At 41.7% G+C, this 19,575-nt stretch overlaps 1 protein-coding gene across 1 annotated transcript in view; it reads left to right on the top strand.

Annotated features, from left to right (window-relative positions):
• The window catches only part of LOC306964260 (vitamin D3 receptor A), a 60,816-nt gene extending 41,773 nt beyond the window's left edge, over positions 1–19,043 (top strand). The window contains exons 3-10 of the mRNA XM_079558253.1: positions 295–442; positions 1,871–2,001; positions 7,444–7,628; positions 9,347–9,446; positions 11,106–11,283; positions 14,924–15,075; positions 16,027–16,143; positions 17,468–19,043. Of these exons, the coding sequence (XP_079414379.1) occupies positions 297–442; positions 1,871–2,001; positions 7,444–7,628; positions 9,347–9,446; positions 11,106–11,283; positions 14,924–15,075; positions 16,027–16,143; positions 17,468–17,721 (1,263 nt within the window). The 5' untranslated portion in view covers positions 295–296 and the 3' untranslated portion in view covers positions 17,722–19,043. The remainder of the gene's footprint in view (positions 1–294; positions 443–1,870; positions 2,002–7,443; positions 7,629–9,346; positions 9,447–11,105; positions 11,284–14,923; positions 15,076–16,026; positions 16,144–17,467) is intronic.
• The last annotated feature ends 532 nt before the right edge of the window (positions 19,044–19,575 follow it).

A 19,575-nucleotide genomic window follows, 5' to 3' on the forward strand; every position in this document is an offset into this window, starting at 1 on the left:
GGACTGTAAAATAATATTTCATCTTATACTACTGAGTGTCAATCATCTTCGCTTCAACGCTCCAGTCCTTCCTCTTCTATTAATTCTCTGTCACTCTAAACATTGTAATTTTATGAGCTGTGTACTTGTGTCTGCTGAATTAGTGGCTGTTACCGTGTTTCACTGAATATGCTAATAGACTGACACCTGCGTTTATAAGGGGTGGAGACATTACTCGCCACCACAACTGAAGCCGAAAGCATCAGAGTTTGGACCATCCTAAAGAGAGCTGTTGTTTTTTTTTGGTCTCTGCAGTGATGGAGCCCATGACGGTGACGACGTCAGTGGTCGGGCCGGAGGAGTTCGACCGAAATGCACCCCGGATCTGTGGAGTGTGTGGAGACAAGGCCACGGGTTTCCACTTCAACGCCATGACCTGTGAGGGCTGCAAGGGCTTCTTCAGGTGAGCAGTGAACACGGAAGAAAGATGGTTAGAAAGATGCTGCTGTCGAGATTGTAGTAACAGCATTTATTTTCTTGTTTACTCTATTCATTTCCACAACTGGAAAGTGCCTAGCTAAAATAAAACTCTTCTTTCTCCTCCCACTGTGCGCCCTGAAGCTGGAGGGGACAGACAGTGCTTTGGCCTCAGGGCCGGCTGCTCTGTTGGCAGCAGCAGACAAGGGGAAGAAGCAAAGAGACAGGACATGCGATTAGCCTTTTTTTTGCTCAGTGTCAGTTTTAAATCATTTCCATCGGTCCAAGAAACCCAGAGAAATGTCTCCAAACGGAAGTTGAAGTTAAATATAGTCGATATATTACCGCCTGTTGAATTAGCATTTGATTTGCAGCATCCTTCGAAATTTCTCTCCCTTTAATGTGGCCAAAATAAGACATTAGGCTATTTGCTTTTGTTGGTAATGTACCGTAATGGTGACCTGTACTGACCTGCCTCCAACCTGTATGGCACCATGCACAATATTTTGCAGTACTTATACACTATAACTACAGCATGTTGTGGGCCAACTGGGAATAGCCGATTCTGGATTCTATGTTCTATATTCTCAGTCATCCAGGAGATTCATTCAATCTTGTGCAGACAAGAACATTTTAGTCCTTTTTTGGCAGATGCCATGGTTTCACTCTCCATCCAGACAGCCTCCTGTAGCAGGTTTTGGTTACAGTCGCACCCACCAGATATAGCCGTAGACGTGGTTGATGAAATGTCCGATGACATCACTGTAGCCAAACCATGTGCAGGCCATCCTCCAAACCTCCCTGTCCCACATGTGCGACTGCTGGACCCAGAGTTCAGTCCCCTAGGCCTTCGTCCTCCATGTCTGTGCGGCCCTTAATGACAGGGCGACATGTGGCTGAGTGGTTAGTGACTTGCCTCACAGCAAGAAGATCCTCGGTTCGAATCGTTGACCGGCCTGTGTGGAGTTTGGTCAAGTGGGCATATCATGTAAATTATTACACTGTCATCAAAATATACGACTTCACAACTAGAACACTGAAACTTGGAAAAAACGGCTCTCCACAACCCTCCATCTGATTTATGTATTTTGAATAAAAGCACTTTTTCTTTTTTTTTAACCTTTGCAATCCATGAGTCTTTTCTCTACGTTTTTATGTTGTTTTTAGCTAGTGTTGGTCTGTGGACTGTTTGCTTGTTACCCCTAACATGGCAGATTTCCATGGTAACATGGTTCTTTTCTTCAATGTCAAGGCTCCTGAATCTTGACTGAATAGAAAATGTAATTGCAGTACAGAATATCACGGTTACATAAGCCTATTCCAAGTATTGTGTTGTATAGATATAACATAAGCATCAGTCATTATGCAGCAGTAGTTTTCATGCAATAATGATCCCTGTTTTGTGCTCCCACAGACGCAGCATGAAACGTAAAGCCAACTTCACTTGTCCATTCAATGGGAGCTGCACCATCACCAAGGACAATCGGCGCCACTGTCAGGCCTGCCGCCTCAAACGCTGCATCGACATCGGCATGATGAAAGAATGTGAGTAGGATAGCTTTGTTTACACTAAAACTCAACCAAACATCACAAGCAAAGACACTCCAGAGCAAATGAAAAGTAAATAGGCATGGTTGATAAGATTAGGGTAGATTATGGAGTACTCTCAGTGTGGGCTCTCACTTTAATCAAAGTTGATAAAACCTACTTCGCGCCCCACAGGTGAAAAAATTAACTTTGTTAAGTGAACAATTAAAGGGTTAGAGTTTAGAGTCCACAATGATAGACAATTATAAAATGACCTATGATATGTGAAGAAACAATGGTGACTGAGAGGATAGATGAAAAATAAGCAGGAGTCTGGATGTCCCATGCAGGAGTAGTTATTTAACATTTAGACATGAACTGAAGACATTGTGCCAGTCTGACCATCCCAGACTGCCAATGCTTCAACATGAAAAGGAAAAAATACCCTCTGTCATACTGATGTGCCAGCCAAAACATTTAGTGCCTAAAAGCAGGTGCCTGAGAGCCACAGTTATGACTATTCTTTAAATAAAGGATGATGAAAAACAAAAAAGGGATTGAAATCAACAATGTGGCAAAATTAATGTACAGTGTTAAAAGCTGCAATATGCTCTGGCAACAGCCGATGTTTTTCTTGAGTACAGGTTATTTCCCCCCGCCCTCCACCCCCTTTCTTTTTTTTTTACATTGCTAATCTGAAAAAGCTACGTCAATAAATCTAATCTTTTAAGGTGGGTTTTGTTAAACAACTGTACAATTTCCTTGTTATTGATTTGCAGCCAGGCAATACCTCACTCAAGTGTTTTGTTGTTGTTTTTTGTATAGACTGCCTGTTAAGATTATTGTCTGGGGGCCACTGTCTTCCACCTGCCTAATCCAATATGTAAAGACCACCCAAAGGACAGTGGCCGACCGGATCGATTAATAATAGTGTAAGTGGATCTGATCTGAGAAGATGAGACAGGCTATTGTGGCTATGCATGGACCATATGGTGAAACCTTCCAGACAGTTTAAGTTGAGTGAAATTGAGTCTTTCTTCTGCTTGATGTGCTGGAAGAAGACCGTAATGTAAAAAGAAGTGAACAGAAAAGACGTCTCCTTGGCTATCATGCAGCAAGATGGAGGTGCGGTTCTAGTGTGGGATGGTATCGTTAAAGAAGAGTTAATTGGGTGAAGACGGGCTCAAATTCAACTCTCACACTTAATGCCAGGTTTTTGAAGAGTGTGGTATGATGATGATTCTGCGTCTTTAAGAGAAAAACATGATTTTATGCCCAAAAAAAAAAAAAAGAATCTTTGAAGCTTTCATGGAATCAGTCAGCTTTTTGATTCAAAGTGTTAAAGACACTTTGTTTTGGTAAAGCCTGATTTTTTGTTTTGTTTATATATTTATTTTTTGCCCAAACCTGGCATTAACTTAGCCTTTTGCATTATATTCAGCTATGAGGTTTATTAATGTTTTATTTTGGACTGACCAGGATCACTTGCCTGCAGTAATCCTGTACGCAGTGTAGTAGTGACAGTGTTAGGCTACGCTGATAGTGTTGATGCTGTCTCCTCAGGTGTGTAAGTGAAGAGGATTAGACTCACAGGAGAGGGTCTGAGCTGTTTTTCAGATGACTTCTTTACTCCCTCCACGCCGTTCAATAGTCGTTTTTGCCAAGCCCAGCCTGTGGAGCTGCCTTCTATCTTGTAGTCTGCTTCACTGCATTTCACACTGGGGCTTCACACAGTAAGCCTTATTACACTCAAAATATTTGGCTCTTGGAATCTCAATGTTGAAAGAAAAAGCTAAAATGTAATGATGAAGTAGATGAACGAGCTTCATCCTGCCAGCTTGCCTGCTCCATTATGATATGTGGAAAAGTCATTTTGGGTCATCCCCAGCCTGGGTGTCCTGCTGACTGCCTGACCTAAATTCACCTCTGAACATTATGCCCGGGGGCAGGCGTGGGAACAACAACGGACACGCAAATTAAATCAGGCTTATACCAGTGTACTGCTCTGCAGGTTTAGAACTGGGCTTGCATACATTTTGTTCTCATAATATTCTTCCTGATTAAATCAAAGAGAAAACAATTCAATTGACCAAAAAGTTATCTAAAATATGAGAGGCAAATGTTTACAGCCTATGTACATCAGCCATGCAATTTGAATAATGATATAAGAGGTCGACCGATGTGGGTTTTCCTAAGGCCGATGCCGATTTTATTGGTCGATGCTGATATACTCTACCATATTTTTGACCTACAATTTTTGGCCAATTTTTCCAAATGTCTGGTCTATAATCTTGTAAAAACGTGAATACTCGGCCACTCCAGCAGAGGCCGATTTTATTTTATTACTTAAGGTGATTCAATCATAGTTTCTGTCCCAGCTTTGATTAGTTGCCTTTAGCATTAGCATTAGGTATATATTGGTCAACCTGTATTATTTGTAACAACTCGACAAAATGTGTTAGACTGAAATTTTCTTCACTCTATATTAAAAAAATAAGTAGCTGTAATAAATTGTTAAAAATGTTCAGTTATGTTATGTTTCTTAGTGTTTCAGTCTTTTCAGAACAGATTCGACAGGTACCTTTTTTCTGCTTCTCCCAATTCTCTAAAGAATTGGATTGGATTGAGAGTGTCTGCGGCGAAAACACATTGTAACTTTCAAAGAAGAACTTCTTTTGTTTTGCCTTGTTTTTGTGGCCAGATGCTCCCCTGTTGCTTCGCGTTGGAGAGTCACTTCCATGACCTGCATGATTTCGAAGGCTTACATTAGACAGTCTCCTCAAAAGAGCGAGAATCTTGTCCATGTTTACCAAACCTGTCTTTTTCTCTTGCTCTGGGCCACATTACGCCTCCAGCCTTCCCAGCGGCGGTCTTTCGGTAAACGCCACAGCCAGTGCCAAGCGCTGTGGGGTGGTCAGGATGCTCCTTTGATGCTCCCTTGTTGTTGTGCCTTAATGATGCCATCAAGGGCTGCTACTTGGCTGGACGCTCCCATCCTTCCAGCTCTCCCTGAGAATAGCCGCTTGCTTGGTTTCTCTTGTGCCAAATCCTAACCAAACCGTGCCTATTCATACTTGCGAGGAGTGGCTCTTCTTGGTGTTTGGACTTTTGGGGCAAGGCCAAAGCCTAATTAATGACGGTGGGTTGAAAGAGATCAAAGCTAATGTTGGGATCTTTTGAGGGCTGGGTTGGCATTTACTTACCAATTTTAGCTTGTTGTTTTCTATGTTGGGTGGTTATGCAATGTTGCTTCTGCGGTTGCAACCAAGGATGTAATCACAAAAATCCTCTTCAAATATGCTTGTTTACTAATTTCACATAAGCACCCAGTATTTAGCTCCATTTGATTTCTACATTTTGCTACTTGGATTACAGTGTATGTACTTGCATTTGCTAAAATCAAATATTACTTCATCGGCTTCTATTTGGATAAACAGTGTAAGCCTATTTGAGCTGGATGAACAAGCGCTCTGTCTGATTGGTGAAGGCTGGTGTGTGTGAGGTAGGTATGAGGGCTGTAGCTGGGCGGATTTTGGTGAGGTGCCCGGCGTTTGGTCTGGCATTGGCGGCGTCAGTGCCTGGCCCGTCCGTCTAGGAGCTAATCAGTCAGTGTGGCACGGAGTCAATGGGGCTAATGCAGGGCTGAGGAGGATGCATCCAGGGGTCAGAGTGCTGCTACTGCTGCTGTTAAAAACAAAAACAAAAAATCTGTGTTCTCTCAAATGCCCCTAGTGCTCTGTGATTTCAAATCTGATATTAAAGGGTGACGCTCCTATTCTTTTGCTATCACAATTCTTTTTTTTAAATACAATTTCAATTTTCAATTTTATCTGAAATCATGCAGCCCTACATCCTGTAAACAATCTTGATTTGTTAAGTTGTACATTATATATGATTTATATATGGATTCACAGTAAAGATGACCAGCTCTGCTCTACTGTATTTAGAATATCCAACTTAACTCAATACATCCAACTTTCAAAAACATGTTTTCAGAAAAAGCTCCTGTCCGATTTTGTGTTAAACCTCTTAAATCCCGCCTTAACCGAGTGCATTTTCTCCAGTTCAGCTTGGCCCAAATCCATAAGGCCACCGCCTATAGGCCTGTGTAACAGCTCATTTGAAAGCTAAGACCTACAGAACTCATCCAAATGGATCTTTTTCCTCTCGTTGCCGCGTTATTTTTTTTGTCACGTTCTTATTGCCCTTTTCTTGCATTTTCATCCTTGTTTTTGTCTCATTTTTGTTGTTATTTTGACTTGTTATTTAGATTTAGGTAAAGCCAAATTGGAGAAAATGTGCTCAGTTCAGGCGGGGGTTAAGAGGTTAAATTGTCAATGATTATTTTTGATTGTATTGTGTTGTAACAGTTACGGTTGATGAACTTCCTTTCGCTTTGTAACACTGGGCAGTGTGCCATGTTTTCTCGTCACACACATGGCTTGAGGCCATTTTTGTTTCTAGGTGTTGCTTAAAGGACTTGTGTGTACAGTACTACTGTATGTAGCCATGTGCACAGACCGTCACCATGATTGCTTTCCTGAAAGTGCAATGAATCAATGCACTGGACATCAGGAATTAGGACGGGTCCCGTTAGTTCTGAATTAAATCATGTTCTAAATTTGCACAAATAATTGAGAAAGGTTTTTGTACACATCTCTGGGCGCGTTTTTTATTGGAGGCCGTTGCTGACGTGTGCGCAAGGCATGCAAGTTTCTATGGCGACAGGGACTACAAACGGTACCATGTTTTAATTATATCTGCTTGGACTAATTACATGTTTGCAATTGAAGTTAGTGCTTTTCACTGCCTCAGTGTCTCTCCGTGTGGATAAACCACGTTTTTACTTTCTTACTCACCATTGCTGAATTTCACTTCAAGCTATCTCACTGTATATATTTTTGTACCCGAGGGTATTACCCTGGCCTAGTCCGTGCTAAATGTAACCTTACAGACTCCCCTGACTTGAGACGTGCTCATGAAGTCCAGCCTGAAGAGTGTTGCTATAAACAGTGTTGAAACCATTGGGGCGTCCCCCCTGCTCCACTCTCCCCCCCTCCCCTTTACAGCATGAATAAAGCAAGAGGCACTTAAGCAACCAACACCCGCCGCATCAGCTGTAGACTTCTGCCTACAGACTGAGCCGCTTGTGCGTGTCGACCCACGGATCTGCACGCTCGGTAGAACTGCAGGAAAAATAAGTACGGCTCACGCTCAAATCCGGAAAGTTCTTAAAAAAGCACAATGTTGTGTCTGTCACTCTTTGCAGGGAGATACTTAAAGGGTCTGACTTTCCCTATATTATGGTGGATCAGTTGAAACAATCCGATTGTTGAATATTATGAAGTCGTCTCTTAATTGCATCAGTCTTTTTTTCTCTATAGCAACAGTTATTATATCTCGCTATATCTTCTCATCGCACCACAGCCAGAGAAATACCCACGCTGTCTTGTCTTGCAGTTATCTTGACAGACGAGGAGGTGCAGAGAAAGAAGGAGATGATCATGAAGAGGAAGGAGGAGGAGGCGGCTCGGGAGGCCATGAAGCCCCGACTGAACGACGAGCAGGCTCGGATCATCTCGTCTCTGGTGGAGGCTCACCACAAGACCTACGACGCCTCCTACTCAGACTTCTCAAGGTTCAGGGTGAGTCAGCAGCACCAGATGGAAGAAACATGTCCTTTTCCAGTCAAATTTGTAACATGTTCTGTTCATTACTACAAACTAATAATACAGCTTTATTTACTCATAAAACATTCTTGAAGCATTCATCATTTCGAAGTCTGACACTAAAACATTATACTGAAATTTAGTCTTGTCTAAAAAACTTTCTAAATCCCTGTAGCAGTGCAGTATTAGGAGGTGAACACAGTATAAAGGGGCACAGTGGGAGTTGGTGTTTTTCATTGACACATGACCATAAAAAGACTCAGATCTATCATTAGACAAAGTAGTTACTTTTACCTTTGTGCTTTTGGTTCACCTGACACCAGTAACACGAGGAGCAGACAGTGTTTACTGTCATTCCCCGCCAAGTCCTAAACCCGATACTGCTTACGGGCCACTCTCTCTGTCTCGCGAAGTCTGAGGAAGTCGCACTACACTTTTCTGTGATTTATTATGTGGATCAAACTGCAGACAGCCACAACCACACTCTGTCAGGAGCCAAGAAATACTACACTATTTCTACTAGCATATTGTTGTGTTCACTTTGAAGAAGGTAAACTAAGAACTGGTTTAAATTTAAGCTGTTTAGTAGCTGTTTTGACGTTTTAACAAAAGAGCTGCTCCAGAAATCGACAAATAAAAATCTTTGAACTTCGAACCATGAACAAAAGTGGGATGGGCATGAAGTGTGCCCAGTTTACTTTGCTTGCCAATGGCCATATTCCTCATTGTATTCTACTCAGACAAGTCCATCTGGTATCACTCCAATGAATCATTTCCTTCGACACATTCAAATAAAAATTAAATCCTTGTTGTACAGCCCAACAGCAGTTGAGTCACACGGATCTTCCCAAATATTTTTGACAAATCAACAGGGCTGAAAACTGTGACGCTAACGTCCAGTCCTCGCTGGAGCTTCAGGATAGTGGGGTGAAGTCTGAGGGACTCATCCAGGCAGAAAGGTCTGGAGGCAGAAGGGTCTGGAGGCTGACAAGGCGTGCAGCCAATGATTGGGTCAGTCATACATCATTGGGGCATTGAACGGCTCCAGACCAGTCACAAGCTTAGAGTAAAGGTTTTTTCACCACAACATATCCAACAGGAAAATGTATTTAACCATCACGATGGTAGTTAAATTAATTGTTTGCTACTGCACTCGCCTTCGCCTAAAACACTCGATGCTCTATAATGGGTTTTATAATGGGTTTATTAGCCACTAATGCTAGACTAGAGGTTTTTATCCCCCTCCCCTGCTCCAGTTGTAATGAATGTGACATTTTGTTTTCTGTTGGATCAATCATGCATTTGAATGTAAGATAATGACAAGATTGTTGTGCTGCAATTGGTGCTGTATGGACAGCATGAAAGCACATTTTGTTGACAGTTTACCTTAAAGCTCATGTACAGTGTGTCCTGTTGAAAACCAATGTCTGTTAAAAAACAGAAAAGAAAGCTGTAGAGCAGACAAAAGCAGCTTTTGAAGGGAAAGAGAGGAAGCATGCCATGTTCCTTGTGGAACTCCTCATGGTGCAAAACAAAAGGGACGCCACATCCATATCTACAGCGCTGATTTTAATGCAGCTTGTTGAGTTCTATTGAAAATTATGCTTGTTCGTACACACACTCGAACTACGTCAATCACTGTATTTGTAAAGAAAGTGCTTAATTCTTGTCAAATGTTTGTGTTTTGTTCCCAGCCTCCGGTTCGTGAAGGCCCAGTCACTCGCAGTGCCAGCAGAGCAGCCTCACTTCACTCACTGTCTGACGCATCCTCTGACTCATTCAACCATTCACCTGGTGAGAAATACAATCTCCCATCGCACCTGGCTTTGTTTCTTTGTAGAAGGCTACACTGTTCCGGCGCATGGTAATGTGGGCGTCTGACAAAGGGTTCCCACATGTCCAAGAAAACATTAAAGTCGCCCATATTACAGTTTTATGTCAGTCTGTAAGCATAGTCTTTGAAGACCTGAGCATTTCATTTGAACCTTCAGTGTGTTGTTTTGAGTGATGGGTACCGTTAAACGGTGCTTACTTGGTACCGGCCGAAAAGCTCCAGTCGGGGGTTATATCGAAAAACTAAAATTCTTTCAGTGCTAGCTTTCGGTTCTTTTTCTCTCCGTATGTCAATACATGAACCGCAGCGAGTCTTAAAAAAAGCTACATAAACGTGTGTGCAGATTATGAGCCACTTCAGCACAAATGGAGCGAAGCAAGGCTTTAACTTACTAAACTTTTGTAATAGAGATGGCAGAGCCGTGGTCTGCGGCAGGACTGAGCCAGGACTAAACCAGGACTTTCACCGGTTGTAAAACCCAGAGCTAAACTAAACCAGTTATAAACCAGGACTGAATAAGAAACTTGAGTTTTTAGGCAAATTGAAAAGCAAAACCAAGCAGTGGCAACATGAAAGACGTCTTTACCTTTAGCGACAGATCCGGAGGCTGAGCTTACGGGCTGTTGCTTACATTTTCACAAGCAGCTGCAGTGAGGGGAATATCAAAGATTGTTTGTGCAAAGCAAGCGCTCACTGTGTATAGACATTTTTGGTACAGTTTTGGTAAATTATTAGTAGCAGTTGACATGTGAAGCTCGTTCACTTCGTCAAAGCGCAGTGTGTTTAGAAAAGTTTTGCTGAAAGAAATGCATGTCCTGATATGGATCTGTCTCTGCAGCTCAGGAGGTAATAATGTTCTTTCTCTCTTTTTATCACCTTTTATCACTAAACACGAAGTTACAGGTGATGTTGCTGCGGCCTGTGTAGCTTCTGTTATGCTGTTTTAGGTCTTTTTCCTGAACTATACTTTTTATACACGTTATTTTTATTGAATTAAAGTAACATAGGCATCGGAAATAGTACCATTATGGCACCGACACGGAAAAGCAGGTATCGTTAAAGTAGTGGTATAGTGGGAAAAAAACGAACGGTACCCATCCCTAGTTGTTTCTGCATTAGCCATTTGTTTTTTTTGTCAAATGAAATAATTATATAGGTATTAATTTAATGCAATGTAATGAAAAGGTGGATTATCTTGTATAACTACGTGTGTGCGAGAAGAAGCTCATAAAGATAGTGGGAAAATGTCTTCAAGTCTACCAACCCAGTTTAGTCAACGGTATTTAAAAGTCTTTACTACAATGGCTAGTTCTTTATGACGGAGAGACTACACAAACATAATATTCTATTCTACTCAAATATGCTTCGCAGTCCCTCACTGAACACAGTGCAGTGTGTGTGTGTACTTAAACCTATGAAGGCCAGAGCAGCTGATTCATCTCTCTTAAAAGCATTCTTAAATTCTCTCAAAACCTCTATTCACAAAAACTAGAGAGGCCTGTTTGTCCTTGTGGACTTGATAGGACTCATTCATGAATACATTTTCTAACACAAATAGAGTATTCCTCATGTACCAAGCTATAAACCTTAATTCTGAGCCTGACCTTGTCCTCACACAGAGTCAGTGGACAGCAAGATGAACTTCAGTAACCTGCTGATGATGTACCAGGATGGGGCCAGCAGTCCAGACTCCAGTGAGGATGACTCCAAGCTGTCCATGCTGCCCCACCTGGCTGACCTGGTGTCCTACAGCATCCAGAAGGTCATTGGATTTGCCAAGATGATCCCAGGATTCAGGTACAGAACATTATTTAAGTTTAAGTGTCTATGTGTGAGCACAGAGCTGCATCAAACAGAGAAAAACACTGATTTCATTTCATGTATTTATTTGTTTAATATGGACATAGCAATTACATTGGACAGACCAGATGCATTGTTTAAAGTGTTATAGCACATGTGCTAACTTTACACACCTGTCCATAGGGGGCTTTTAGGTTACAAAAAATAAAACACATTATTAAACAGGATAATGCATTTTTACATGATGAGGCACTTCGACAGGTTGGCAGCATTATCAAATTAGCAGATCGTCACAAGGATCAGATCATGATTTGAGTTTTATTGTCATGTCACCCAGCTTAATATACAATTATATATATATATATATATATATATATTATAATGATATATATATCTTGGCTTAGCCACCAGTCATTTAGACATGTTTGTTTTATTAGTCTTAGTCCATCTGATCTTGTGAGCTCATTGCGTAGCAGTGTCCCTGTGGCGTCACTACTATCATCTCCTAATGCGGGCTCAAATGAAAACATGGCTCTGTAAAACGGTGTAAGATGGCTAAACTAAGAAACAGGAGATTTTTATCAAACCGAAGCACAAGAACAGTGTGCGTCATATTTTAGGAGTTTTGCTTGGATAATCCCATGCAGAGATGGTAAATCGTCTCAACTTAGAAGCAGGGCTCTTCGCTGTCCACAGCAGATGGACAACGTGTTTTCCTGTCTTCATCGGTGCAAAGGGCATGACCAGCCACTTCAAGGGGGCACCAGTTGTGGATGTTTGTAAGCGATTAAGCTGATGGTGCGTGAGTTTTGCATCGGCTAGTTGCTAGTTGCTAACTTAGCCTAATGACATTGAAATCATTCATTCGACAGGTGAATTTTTGCTTCCTTTCCCTGACTTCATTTGATATGTCTATGTGGGAGATGCTCTTTGCGAAGTTAACAGGTAAAAGAACGGCTGAACCTGAATTTGTTGCTGAGCATCTGAGCAGATGCAAGTTTTTTCATAAAGCACAAGACAGAACAGCGGCTTAGGTGCTTGTTCTGCCCTCTGTCTGTCTCTGCCCTCAGCACTGAGGAGCACGAGCAGGAGTTAGTCATGTTGTTTGATAAGCACTGGTCTTGGTTCAGTTGGGCCTCACATGTAACTCTCTTATTCTGTATTGGGCCTTTGACCTGGTTTAGATGTGATTTAGTCCTGCCTCAGCCCTGATATTGCATGTTTTTACCCTGGCTTAATCTTGATTTAGTTCTGAGTTTTCATAGTTTATTATTAGGCTCTTTATTATACCCCTTCAGGGCGAAACAAGACCGGTTCGCCCTGTCGGTGCTTATTTTCCCGATAATGACCAGCGTTCTATACATTATCCCTTACTTAATCTGCTATTGCAATGTGTGTTTAAGCCTTAAAATACTGGAATATAATAAAACTTTTATGTTTATGCCCAATTCTATTCTATTCAAGCAGTGATGATAATGAAATTCTCATTTACGTAACCCAAAAATATGAATATGTTTGGTGGGAGTGGGAGGCTCACAACTGACCGGCCCAGTGGCCAATGACCTCCGACAAATCTGGGCCAATGAAAAAGGTAATTGAAGAGCCCTGTTGTATCAGTCCAAATGCATACATTTATTTTAGCTGCGAGGCAATGACCTATAGATAAATAAATACTGAATTGAACCACAGGCACATGCAGATGATGTTGCCATGTAATTGGGTGAGGCCGTATCTGTTCAGATAAACAGGCTCTTCCACGAGTAACAGCATGAGCGACGTGCAGAATCATTAACACATGCTGTGTCCAGAGGAGACACAATGTAAATGGATGCACGTCCAGACACTGCTTATTAAAGAACATGGAGGATGTCTGTGTGCTGTGGACACCTCCTACTGCCTCCTAATAGACCTAATCCTCACTGTGGGCTCATGCTGTTTCCTACTATTTATAGTACCATGGCTGGAAATAAAGACAGTTTCATTCCAAGCAAAGAACATATTTATGATTTTTCACATAATAATTAAGCTGCACCAGACAGGGTCACTTGATTGATACTTTTGTAGCTGTACACTGTAGCTTTAACACTGTTATCTAGTAAAGAAACACAGATTATTAGACACTTAAGTAAGTTATTGTTTTTGTAGTTCATTTAAGTGTCTCTCGGAGTTATACAGTTACAGTTTATCTACTTCAATCTATGTCAACAAGTGGAAGTGATGCATTCACAATTTCAGTGTAAAACTGATTTGTGGTGGAACATAACAGGATGTTGGAAGTCACCACACAGAGGTTTCAATAGTACAAAGTGTACCTCCTTAGTAGAAAACAGTCATTTCAATTGTGCTGTGTCAGTTTCAAGTGACCTTAGTTCTGATTTAGAAGTTCCACCAGCTTCTTTCCGATACGTGACACACTCTACGTTCTGTCCTCATTCATATACACACAGGAATTGCTTCAAATAATATTCTGTAGGAGTGGCATTGCTGGAAGTGTGTTTGTTCTACGGCTATACAAAACTAAGAATTTCCACAGTGCATGCATTGTATTGCAATTCCAAAAGATATGTGGGCGGCGTGAAGCACCAGCTGTCTCTGAAGAGGTTCTGTAACAAATGCACTGAGTAGGATAGGAGAAATCATTTTAATCAAGAAATTGTAATGGAGCATTCTTTTGACAAAACATACACTTGTTTTATTTCAATTAAGCTGCTAAATGAAGCCTCCCATTCACGTTCATCTCTTCATTCATACAGAATATTGTGGATGTATATTCTGAAGCGTGCATGTCTGCCTACAGAATATTTCTTGCACTCTTCCGTAATTTTCATTTTTGCGACATCTGCTTTGCAAAAACACGAGAAGCTCTGTGTTGAAACCTTAAAGAGACAGCTTTATAATGGTAAATGTTTTGATTAGCTACCATTATGTTATGCACAAACACAATCCTGAAAAAAAGCAAGTTTCATAAAATATTTTACATTATGAATCAATAATTTGGATAAACAATTTTGAATACATTTGCTTGTATTCCTCCTTTACAAGACCAGACAAGACTGTGCGTCGACATAGGGTCTGGAGCCTAGACTCATCTCTTTGGGTGAGCATTGACAGGCAGATAAGTCTGGGTGTTTGATAACTATCTGATTGATACAGTTACACGTTTTGTCTTCTGCATTTGAGAGCTGTGCTCCCAATAAACCTCTGGCTTGACTGTCTAAAATATAAGCCTCCTCTCACAGCTCTTTAGAACGTTATACATTACGAGGGGTCCCCAACTACATCAGCTTGAGGTCCGCAAATTTTTCTTTTGTAACTTTCGACATCTGTCCAGGTTCCGGACATATGCAGTCATTGCTCTTGAACAGGTTGTCTATTTACATAGCAGAGCTGATCAATGAATCAATAATTTTGCCATTTTATTTCAATGTTTTTCAAATTGTGTAGATCATTTTTAATTCAGCCTTAGAAATTAAGTATTGAGAGGATGAAAAGGCTTTGGGGTCCGGACTAAAGCCTCTGGAGGTCCGGATCTGGACCCTGCATTATACAATCTGTCGTTGCAAGGTTGATCAGATCATATATTGTGATAATAAATGAAAGCAATAAGCTTCATAGGAGCATTTGTTGTATGTTGCAGAGATCTGACAGCTGAGGACCAGATCGCTCTGTTAAAGTCGAGTGCCATCGAGATCATCATGCTGCGCTCCAATCAGTCCTTCAGTCTGGAGGACATGTCCTGGAGCTGTGGAGGGCCCGACTTCAAATACTGCATCAATGACGTCACTAAAGGTTGGAGCACTGTTCACAGATTGATCTAAAGTTGTTAAAATAGTTAATAGTGAGTTGTCTGTTTATTTTATTCATTATTGCAGGTTGTGTTTGTTCCTGCTTTGACTTTCAGCTCTACATTTTCTGTCCACGCAGACGCATTATGTTGAACCTCCGGCAGATTATTGATTATCCATTACTTCTCCATGTTCGTTCTGTTCCCATTGTGTACTCAGCGCTTCCCCTGTTCACATTAAGGCCACTGATGAAATCCTTCACTCACTCACTAACACCCTCCCAAGGACAGAGAATCGGTCCTTGTTGCCGGTGATGACACATGCGTCCTTATGCAGCGTTCTTCCGAAGATCGTCCACACATTGCGTACCTCTGTGCGTTACTGTGAGGATGGCATTTTCATAGAAGCAATAAAGAGACCGCTAAGCACACAACGTTTATTTTTTCACTCATTCAGGGCTGAGGGCTAAACAGGCCTGGCTTTAACTGCATCAAGTGTTTGTTTGTGAGGAAGGCTCAACAGTTCTTTACAAGATCCACAGACGTCATGGAAAAGTTGTTGTTTCCGTCTTTGTATAGTTAACAAAAAATAACGTGGAATTTTTTTGCAAATTTTTTTTTAGATACAATTTGATGAAACATGTAGTGTTTGGAAATATCTAAAGTCCTCCTGCCTCTAGTGTAAACATTTAATGATGTTTCCAATGTATTTAATCTTTCTGTGTCTGTTCACCCTGTGCCTGAGTGCGTTTCCTCTGACCCCTCCGATTCATCCTAAAAATAAAATGTGTGGGTCAAGACATTTTGCGCTAATGAGTTTTTACTCCACCCACAACAACCAGTCCACGCTGTAGTGAGAATACATCCACAATCAGAGCAGTTTCTCCACCCCCACATAGTCCTGTCCCAGATTGCCCTCCCCCGGTGCATGTTGTAATAGTGTGTCGTGTGCGCAGCGGGCCACACTCTGGAGCTGCTGGAGCCTCTGGTCAAGTTCCAGGTGGGACTGAAGAAGCTGAACCTTCACGAGGAGGAGCACGTGCTGCTGATGGCCATCTGCCTTCTCTCCCCAGGTACCTCCCCATTCTGTGCTGCTGTCAGCCGGGACATTTCCAAGTCTGATGTGATGACCCAGTCTCATAAAACATTAGAGTGCTCCTAATGCTAAGACTGAGTAGAATGTAAATGCACTTTTTAGAATAGACAGTAAATTGTAAATGTCAAAGCCGTATGCTCAAAGGAACATGCTGGTTTGTTGGAATAGCTCTATATTGAAAATCTAACAGTAACATGTCATGCAGAATCACCTTTTTTGAGCTTTAACTGTCCCCAGTCTCCCCAACCCCGGTTTCCCCTACTTCCAAAATCATGCTGGTCAGGTTGGCTCACAATGGCAATTGACAAATAAAGCATTTAAACCATGTTATTGCATTGCTAAAACCCGAAACTGTCCTCCACATTTTTAAAGCCTTTAATGCAACATTATATCTGTTCTGAGCTGCCGTGCTACACTCAAAGTTTGTTTATCACCCCATGCGGAAGCTGTTGTAAATCCAAACTTCAATAAGTGATTCCCACATCCCCGCAGGAGGAGCCCCAGTCAAAGTCTTAACCAGCTCTCGCGCCTGAATTTTCCATAGAGTGGAGAAATGAATTGACAACTCCTCACACTTCCCCGTGCCAGAATAACTACATTCACAGGGGAAATCATGGCGGATTTACAGACTCCTCCTAACCTGCTGTAACGGAGCATGTTCCTAAAAAGGGCATAAGGGCGGGATCTTCATTGTTGACTCAGCCGCGCCATTAGCTCTAATGCTAACAGCCTGTCAATCAAAGTCCGGCCCTCATTAGTATACGAGATTTCTAAAATGTTTCTTACAAAAACCTGCCTGGTCACTGTAATTGTGCCTAACCCAGCGTTATCATAAGAGGAATATCTAGCTTTCATAAGTGTAGGAAAACTAGGCATCGGTGCAATGGTAGCTTATGGAAAACTAGCTTGTTTTGCCGACCCTGTATGGAAGTACTGCAGCAATGGAGGGCAATGGCGACACCCGGCATCATCGTCATGAAGCTCTGCGACAAGCGGCCAGTGGAATTTTCATTGTTGCTATTTCATTCTTACGCAGACATGATTTCAAATGATAAAATAGGTACCCAAAACAATGATTTTAAGCCCCACATGCATGATATGTATGACCTCACTGTTTAATAGAAGTTGCCATGAGGCTGTGGCTACAGTAGCTTCTTAGTATATATATTCAACTCACTGTAATATCAAGTGTAAAAATTAATAGCCCAATGTAAAGCATTGAGTTTCCAAAAGAGTAAAAAAGTGCATTTCCTCAAATACTCAATTTGAGCACTGCTTGAATTAAACTTTTCTTTTCGCAGACCGTCCCGGAGTGCAGGACCACGCCCGTGTGGAGCAGCTGCAGGACCGCCTGTCCGATGTGCTGCAGGCCTACATCCGCGTTAACCACCCCGGAGGACGCCTGCTCTACGCTAAGATGATCCAAAAGCTGGCCGACCTGCGCAGCCTGAACGAGGAGCACTCCAAGCAGTACCGCTCGCTCTCCTTCCAGCCCGAGCACAGCATGCAGCTCACCCCGCTCGTCCTGGAGGTGTTCGGGAGCGAAGTGTCCTAGCTCAGGACCCCCCAGCCAAACGCCATCCTACCAGAACTTTACTGGACGGATAAGTTCAACACTCAACAGCCTTCTCCACCAACAAAACCGGGAAATGTAGGAGAAACGTGGATCAACGTACAGGCCAACACCCCATGTAACCCCCTCCTCTGAACTCACTGTGGGAATTTGCTCCGATGCGCTGCAAAATATTGCAGTTATTATCATCATTACCCATGATTCTTGTGGCTAGCATCAACCACCCTGATTTCTCCCCAGTGATAGTCATGCCCTCTTTCCCTGGACATATGAGTTCTTTTTATGTCCAGCTGTCTTTTCCATCCTCATTGCATCCTTATGATAGAAAGGAATGGCTAAGTATATCTTAAACAACTAGTAAGCTAGAGCTTTGCTGCCAGCTGCATTGCTAAAATTAGCCTCCTACACCTATATCATTAGTCATCAATACTATATTAAGTACTCAAAAGGCCAGGGCATATAAATACTTCTGTGAGATTGACTTTTTGTTTTGTTTTTGCGAATTTAGATGGCCAGATAAGAAAGTTGAAGGAGGAGCATCTCAGTCTCATGAAGAGTATTACCAGAAATGAGTAGAGGAGGTGGGAGATTACTACAGGTGGAGTTCCCTTTTACTAAAACAAAAGGGAGTCCACTTAAACTAGAATGTATGTATAATGTTATATATAACAATAAGCTGATATATCTTTATAAAATATATTTAAGAGAATGAATCTTGGTGGCTTCTATTGAAGCGGATTATATGAGTGTTGTTTAACTTTGAGGATCTGAAGGCCCCACCTCTATCATGTGTTAAAGACAAATGTGTGCAGAGGAACGGAGTGTGCTAGGAGTCTATTTTTGTGACGTGTACAGTGTATGAGAGTATTGATGGACCACAAGGGGGCGCTGCCAGGTTCTGGACAGGAGAGCACTTACTACTCTGCTCTTTGGACCTGTGAAGTTTGTAGACTGACATATACAACGCCACGTTTTGGGACATAATCCAAAATATCTCGGACTAGTTAGACTGCTGCTAAGACAGTCAGTGCTGTTACATGGAAGTGGAGGAGAAAGACCCTCTGCCTCAGTCAGACTCAAATGTATTTCCTGAGTCTGGGTACTTGAGTCAGTAGTTTCAGTTTCCTTCAGTTGGACTTGGACAGCCTTCAATATATAGTAGCCCTTTTTTAATAGTTGCAAACAACAACAACACATAGCTAGTAGTACAGCAATCAATCTGGTGTGCTTGTACTTTGTCATCTACCTACCTGATAGTGATAATTTGACTTTTTATGTATCCTATCAGCAACCATTACATTAAATTCATGTTTTCTCTTAAGCATAAGTATATACAAAAGCATTTGAATTAACAAGATTTGTTAACGTTCATGTAAAAGAGCACAGCATAGCCTAATCAAGCTGTACCATGGTCCAATGTATTCATGCATGTAACTGCACTGATTGGAGCTAGATAGTTGGAGCCAAGCCAACTAGCTGCTGTTGCCTCAGGGAAAGGTTTGCCTGGTGATTGTTTGTATCAGTGTTTACGTGTGTGTGGCGTAAGCTTACAATCAAATATGACGGCGATTGTTTTCAAACCTCTACATCACTGTGATTTTATCCTAATAAATAACAGTACAAGTAAGCTAAAGGGACTTTATATAAACTACTCACTCTTCATTCCAGATTCGTTTTTACTCAGAATAGCATCATATAATAATAATAATCCACAAAACTGGCACCTTAACTCAAAACAGGTTTTTATTAGCCTTAAAGTAACAAGTACGGTAGCAATAGCTTTGTTAAGTATGACTTTGGAAGCAAGGCAATGGGATGAGGGTTAAAGAAGATCTT

Source organism: Gobius niger (genome assembly GCF_951799975.1).
Source record: "Gobius niger genome assembly, chromosome: 6".
Lineage (NCBI taxonomy): Eukaryota > Metazoa > Chordata > Actinopteri > Gobiiformes > Gobiidae > Gobius > Gobius niger.